The sequence below is a fragment of the Podarcis cretensis genome, assembly GCF_951804945.1.
Source record: "Podarcis cretensis genome assembly, chromosome: 6".
Lineage (NCBI taxonomy): Eukaryota > Metazoa > Chordata > Lepidosauria > Squamata > Lacertidae > Podarcis > Podarcis cretensis.
In genome coordinates this window covers 33,372,053-33,379,338 of record NC_137175.1, presented here as the reverse complement: position 1 = coordinate 33,379,338, position 7,286 = coordinate 33,372,053, and the positions used below count along the sequence as shown (strand labels likewise).

The 7,286-nt window shown below is 42.7% G+C and overlaps 1 protein-coding gene across 2 annotated transcripts in view; it reads right to left on the bottom strand.

The window, feature by feature from the left end:
* Positions 1 to 2,105: 2,105 nt before the first annotated feature.
* DENND2D (DENN domain containing 2D) overlaps positions 2,106 to 7,286 on the bottom strand; it is a 32,527-nt gene continuing 27,346 nt past the window's right edge. For both annotated transcript variants that reach the window (XM_079979596.1, XM_079979595.1), the window contains exons 8-12: positions 7,041 to 7,218; positions 5,943 to 5,984; positions 4,793 to 4,877; positions 3,421 to 3,660; positions 2,106 to 2,607 (exon numbers count right to left, since the gene is read on the bottom strand). In XM_079979596.1, the coding sequence (XP_079835722.1) occupies positions 2,546 to 2,607; positions 3,421 to 3,660; positions 4,793 to 4,877; positions 5,943 to 5,984; positions 7,041 to 7,218 (607 nt within the window). In that variant the 3' untranslated portion in view covers positions 2,106 to 2,545. The remainder of the gene's footprint in view (positions 2,608 to 3,420; positions 3,661 to 4,792; positions 4,878 to 5,942; positions 5,985 to 7,040; positions 7,219 to 7,286) is intronic.

Genomic DNA, 7,286 nt, shown 5'->3' with positions numbered 1-7,286 from the left:
TTGCACATATGTAGTTTCTCCAAGCAAAGGCTTCTTGCGAAGCAACTGGGAGAAGCCTTGTGTGGTCGGCACAAGGAAGGGCACTGACCATTCTGAAGGCGGCTGAGGGGCCTCAGGAACAAGGAATGGTGGCTCCAAGGGCAAAAATGGAGGTATGCCAGTGGGGCAATATTGCTGGAAGTCCTCTGGCCTGTCTGTGGGAAGCTCCATCAGGTTGAGGTTCCACAGGCAGAATAGGTGCAACAGGATGTGCACAGCACATATCGGGGATGAAGGGCACAGGGATACCATATCCTAAGTACCAGTGAACTGATAGGGCAAAGGATTTAGGGGCTGGCAGCTCCTCCCAGCACACTGGTAAACACAGGTAGTATTTACTCTTTAGTCATATAAATACTGGTAAATACAGGTAAATCTCGGCAATTCTGATTTCCACTCCTTTGGTAGCAGCAAAGGCACTTGCTGGTTTAACCAGGGGGGAACTAATGAAGCAGACTATGAGGGAAACTTCAGGAAGAGATACCCTCTGAAGTAAGTAGATAGTTCAAAAGAATATATTCTTGTGACTGAGCCTCGGCACTAGAAGGTGAATGCTGGACTGAATATATAGCTGGAGTAGGAACAAAGAGAGCTTTTGGCAGAGCTGTCAATTGTTGTCACCAATGCTTCTAAGGGTGCATCTGCTGGTTGACTAGTCCCTGAGTTCAAATGAAGCAGGCACCAGCAGCCTTTCCCTTTGGTTCATGTGGCAGATTGCCACCTTTCCCCATTGCCCTTTTGTCCTATATGAACAAGAATTTAGATGAAAACCATTGTGGAACCTAAAGAGTGAGGCACACACTTCACAGCTGAGATTATGTAGGTTCCAGTAGCATTGTGAATATAGTGCATTGCATTTCACAGCAACAATTGAGTCCATAGCAACTGAACACAGAAGTCAGGTAAGACAAACTGCAATAGCACTTCCAGTTGTTCCACCTATAGTTAAATGGGTTGGTATGCTGCCTTTCAAAGTGGTTTAATCCCTACCTTTGTACATGAGAAGCACTTCCTCAAAGAAGATTTAACTGTTATACTCAAAGTCTACAAGTTAGTGATTAAGGACTGAAGTTTTAGAAGTCGATTCTCAATATATTTGTCTCTAAAAAGAAAACAGATATTTAAAATACAAAGGCAAGTCTTAGAATAAACAGTGTAGGAATCTGCAGATGTTCTAAAACAAGAGTTAACTGGAATTCATTGAAACCTTAAAATACCAGGCCAGCTGGGAAAATGTAACTTTTTTGATTTAAAACGTTTCAGTATTTGTTAACTTATGGTGTCACATCACAGCAGCCTTTGCTATCCGTTGACCTCATTGTATGGGTAAGCTGCCATAGTCCTTCAAATAGCATTCAGCGGCTCTACTGTTCCCATTGGAACAATCTCCAGCTCAATCACATGCCAACCTGAATTTATAATTCATGTTTTATGTGCCAGGTGAAAGGGTCCCTTTAAAAAAGAAAAGGATGCTTTGAACTAGCACCTCTCTATTGTGTGGTTCAACAGGATTAGGTTGCTTATTCCCCTTCATGGTGTCAATATGAGATAGCATGAAGGTTGCTTTTTAAATCCCTGTCTCACTTCCACATTTTCTATTTTTCAATTCCTTTCAAATCAGTTTGAGAACCATCCTTTCATTCCTTTGCATGCTACTACTTGCCACCACACCCCTTGAGTATTATTATTATTATTTAGTTGCTTTACTCATAAAAATGACAAAGCAATTTACAAACACAATGCAAACACTAAAACCAATGACAATGACCACAGTCATGAAAGTCTAAACAAAACAAATCCATTTATACAAATAAAAGACAAGTCCTGCAGATCCTGCCCCACCAAATACTTAGAAATCCTTTAAACTAAGGGCCAAAAGCCCTAGGTAAGAAGGGAAATTCAATACGTTTTTTCCCCTTAAGAAAAATATATGGACCAAGTAGAGCCATTGCTACCTGGCTGAGTGCAGAAACACAACTTTACAAAAATGGAAATAAGAGCAATGAAAAACAGAAATTTGATTCCAACAAAAGGATGCCATTAGAAGCAAACACTGCATGAAACCATTGATTTGGAAACCATTTAATGAGAACAGAAACGTTTCCAATTAATATAATTTTTCTCATCACTTGCTATACAATCTTTGTCATTATTAACCACCCCACATCTCCTTCATTTGACTGAATTTCTAGAGTCCTGTTTTGACCAAGATGATCACTTGGTTCATTTGAGTTTTATGCTGCCATTTTATTAAAGAACTTCAGTCCTACTTCCAAGCTGGGCTGTTAAATGCAGCCAAACTTTAACTATGTAATAGAAAAGCTCTGTAGTGCCAGTCTTGAAAAGGAAGAGAAGATTAAAAAGTAGAGCTTGAAGCCAAGCTGGCCTCTCATGAGAACCAGCGTATCCAATGATGTTCTTCCTCCTAGGAAGTTATCTTGGTCCAAACAGGCAATTTAGGCACAGACCTGTCCATCTGCTGGTGAACAATCCTGAGAGCCCAAATTCAGGAGAGTCTCCTTTGCTTCTTTTGTTCTTCATATTCATTTAATCTCTTCTGAAAATATCCTGTGAATAAGAAACAAAATGCACCAATCACTACGTATGGATTTCCCCACCTAAAGGATCTTGTCATCCGCTTCCACATTGCAGTAAAATGTTAGGAACATAGGAAGTTGCCTTAAGATCCATCTAAATGCTGTCTACGTTGACAGGCAGCAGTTCTGTCTGGGGGTGAAGAGCAGTGAATCAATGGGGCAGTAAACCCCAAGAACAAGGGGATTGGGGTACTAGGACCCAGAAACCTAAATGTTCAGCGAAATCTGGGTAGATGAGTTCCACAACAGGTGTGCAGCAATTACCGTATTTTTCGCTCTATAAGACGCACCAGACCATAAGACGCACCTAGTTTTTGGAGGGAAACAAAAATAATAATATTCTGAATCTCAGAAGCCAGAACAACAAGAGGGATCGCTGCGCAGTGAAAGCAGCAATCCCTCTTGCTGTTCTGCCTTCTGGGATAGCTGCGCAGCCTGCATTCGCTCCATAAGACGCACACACATTTCCCTTTACTTTTTAGGAGGGAAAAAGAGAGTCTTATAGAGCAAAAAATACGGTATTTATTTGTTGCAGGGGATCCAGCTATCAGAAGAACACTGGTGGGCATAATACTCATTTTTACAGCATACAGACTTGGATGATTTCTCAGTGGGAAATGCACACACACACACCCTCTGCACCTAGCTCTCAACTGCAATAACTAATTATGTATGGATTATGGTTGTGAGAAAGAAACTCCCAATTTATTCAGCCTGAAATGCGAGTCCTCATATTCAAACTATATTTATAAGGACTGTTTAAAGGAAGAATGGTTTCACTTACCTTCAACACTCTTCTTGTTCCTTTCTGCTTCTTGAATAAATAAGGAGAACATCTGCGTCTTCACAAACTTTTTCAGAAACTTGCGACTGGTCTTGGAGGTGAGGGCCTTGCAGAACGACCTCTCCTGGAAGCTGCCCTGACCATTCTTGCCCCATTTGATGTGTGCCGGATAGTGGCCAATTGTTTTGACGAAAAACTGCACAAAGGCGTCTGAAACACGCGTGTTGAGTTCCTCAGATGCTTGGGGGCAGGGAGAGAAAATGAGATAATGTACAGTTCAGGTCTAGAACAAATGTTGCTCCTTTCCCAATACAGGACCAGACGGCCTTTTTGTCTGCCTGCCTCTCTGCCTCTCTTGTGTGTTTTCTTGCATGGAGAGAGTTAGCCAATACTTAACATGGATGCACACAAATGGTTCAATATGTGCCCATTTATTATTGATTGCGTTTATATACCTCTTAATCATTAGCATTTCTAAGAGGTGTACATAAAAATAAACCATGCAGAGAATAAAACAGTAAAGAGACACCATAAAGCTGAAGGCCGCCTTAAAATGCCTGCTAGAATAAGGAAGTCTTTGTTGTGTACCCGAAGATAAGCATGGACGGCACCTGCCTAATCTCAATTAGGTGGGAGTTCCACAGGTTTGGACCCACAACACAGAGTGCCCTATTTCTGGTTACAAGCTATATTTCTGAGCCATGGGGAACAAACAACACAGACTCCCTGACGATCTCAGCGATTGGGCAGGGATATAAGGGATCAGGCGGTCCTTAAGATATCCTGGGCTCAAGCTGTTAAGGGTCTTGCAGATTAATAGACGAAGCTTGGTGACATATACAAATACACAGACCCCACGGAACAGTCATTACTCATCCTTGCTGAGTTCTTCAGAGTTCTCAGACATTAATCTCTAATAGGGATTATGAAGAATTCACGTGAACATAGGTACTCTTGACTCTCACAGCCCCTTTAATCAAAGAGCTTTAAAGCTCTGCATACTCATTTTCTTAATGAGGAAATGTCTACCACTTACACACAGTGGAGGCAGTATGGCGTATTAACTCATCAATTAACTGTGGCGTCCTTAAGTCATAAAACCCAATCCCCTAGCATTAAACTGCTAAGGAGCTGTTGCCATGGAAACATAGGGCTCCAAAGGGAAGATCTACCTGCATCACTAGCTTGCATATAATCTATAATGGCAGGAAGAGCTAGAGATGCAAAATCGTCTCCTCCATCTTTGGAAAGAAGGATCTCCTATCTGAGCTCATCTGTCCAAGGACAGCTATTTTGGAGCCCTTCCCTCATCACATTTCTCAAATAGCTCTGTTTTATGTATATAAAGGGAGACGGAGACAGGCAGGCTTACTTTGTACGTTGTTGTTCATCGTGGGCAGGGAGGACAGCATCTCGCTTTGTAGCTTGGCAGGCAAAATCTCTTCTTCGTCACCAACCTGCAGAATTATGAACAGGGAAGTTTAGACAACAGCCGGCCACTGAAAAGCAGCAGATGTGAGGACAAGGGGCTGCCACTCAAAATAACCCCTTTCTGATGGCACTTTCAGGTCTGCAGGGCTATAAATAACGTCTTGCCACTAGCTCCCTCAAGACACATTCTGCACAACGTACAGTCAGATGTAATTTATATGTGTCAGGGAACTGCCATCAGCGCAGAGGTGAGAGATAAGAGGGGGAACTGTGTTACAGAAAGCCTCCGAAAATCTTGCGAAGCAGTTCCTCTTCTGGCGAGGAGGAAAGCCCCACCTCCAGTGGAGAAGATGTGCAAGGACCAGAGTATGCTAGAAAGAGCCTTAACACCGTGCCTGAGCAAGCTGGAGAGGAGGGAAGCAAGCCCCTGCCAACGCCCATCATGCGCAGTAGCTTGAGGCGCAGGGAGGGGCGGAAAAGGCTAGGGGTGACGAAACGTTTATGTTGGGGGAGGTACAAGAACAGACCACTCCCGGATTCTGCTAGCGTTTGAGCCAGACATGAACTTATGACACTCTTCACTGTAAATAGTTTGCACCCAAATAAAGCCTGTAAAAGACAGTTCGGAGTCCTGCCTGGTTACTCTCGAGCAACTGCAACAGCATCTGACAGGATGGATATGCAGTCTCTCATTAGTTATCAACAGGAGCCATCCCGTGGTATCAGAGAGGAGAACAGAAAGATTATCTCACGAAGAAACCAAGAAACAGGTAGCATGACAACCTGAGAGCTGGATTTGTCATCAGATTATACTGGCCTAGCCTGGCAGAGTGAAGACTGTCTAAATGATCCCAGGGTATTGTCTGAAAGCACATGGTCTAGTAATGTTTTGGAGGCTAGGCAGGTCTGAGTTCGGTTAAAATGCTTTTTCTATTCCAAACAATTCCAATACACGATGTCTGAAAGATTGGCAAAAAGATCTGTCTAAGTTTATTTGGAGGGAGAAGAAACCATGGGTAAAACATAAAACTCTTATTGACATAAAAGACAGAGGATACCCAAGGATAATGTTGGATTTGGGTTGAACTTACCAATTTTAAGAAATTTCCTTTGCACAGATCAACAAGGAGCACCTAAAAAGGTAAAAATAAAATAAGATCCAGCTTTATTTATCCAGAACTACTTTAAGAATGAGCAAACTATCCAGAGAATGTTCAAAATTGGAGGGCTGGAAGAATGCAGGGGATTCAGAAGGCAGTGGCTTCAACCAAGTTGTGCCAAAACACTCACTGACATTGTGGGTTCTGATGCCCAGTAATCATGGGAGTTTTAATTTTTATTATCTGCATTGATTAGTCACTTATACAAAATAAAAAGTCCCAAAGCAACTTGACAATCTATAAATACAACAAATAAAAGCAGTTCAAAACCAGAAAAGTGTGGAACAATGGACAATAGAAAATATATGAAACAGACATTCAGTAGAATATTATAAGTCCTACCCAACCCACTAAAATATGAACAGCACTGTAAAAGGCAAATTAATTATCAAAAGCTTGAGCACACAAAAAAGTCTCAGCCTGGCACCTAAAGACTGACAAAGACGGTGTCAGGCACATCTCCCCAAGTAGAGTATCCTACAGACTGCACTGGGGGCACCACTGAAAAGACCATTCTTCTGTGGCCACACTCTGTACCTACTACTGGCAAGGCACATGGGGAAAGGCATCTGATGAAGACCAGAGGATACGGACCAGTTCATATGGAGAGGAGTCCTTGAGGATTTTGTTGTTTTGGGTTTCTTTGGTTTATTTCAGGGTTTTGATGAAAGTTCCTTTGAGGGGTTTGAGTCAGGCCAAAAGGTGTAAACTGACACCATCATTAAATTAAACCAGGAGCCAAAGTGAAATATTTGCACGGGGAAAAAATCTAGGCATATTGTAGTTGGATGAAACAACCAACATTGATTTTATGAGAGCCAAATGACCATGCCAAGCCTTTAAGATGACATGGAACTGGATATGAAGGTGAAAGTGATGAAGAATAGCAGCCTTGCCAGCAGGAGGACATAGGTGGACACCACGAATGCCCATCTTGGGTGCTGTGATAGCCCCAAATACAGAGTCATGTTTTGCTCTCCTGCCATTCAGTGCCACTTTCCCCTTACTCAGAGACATGAAGGACAGTACCTCTTCCATGGGTTGCTCCTGAACCTCATCTAGGTAGCGCTTCTGGATCCCAACCATGAAGGGGGTGGGGCAGCAGACGGTGCTAAGAAGCTGCTCTGGAACCACCGGGATGTATGTATGGGCCCAGGTGAAGGGGTAAAGAAGAGCTGCAGCTGCATGGATGCACTTGGAAAGGGAGCTGAAAAGGGAGTCATAATGCTGATGAGATTATTACAGTGGTACCTCTGGTTACGTACTTAATTCGTT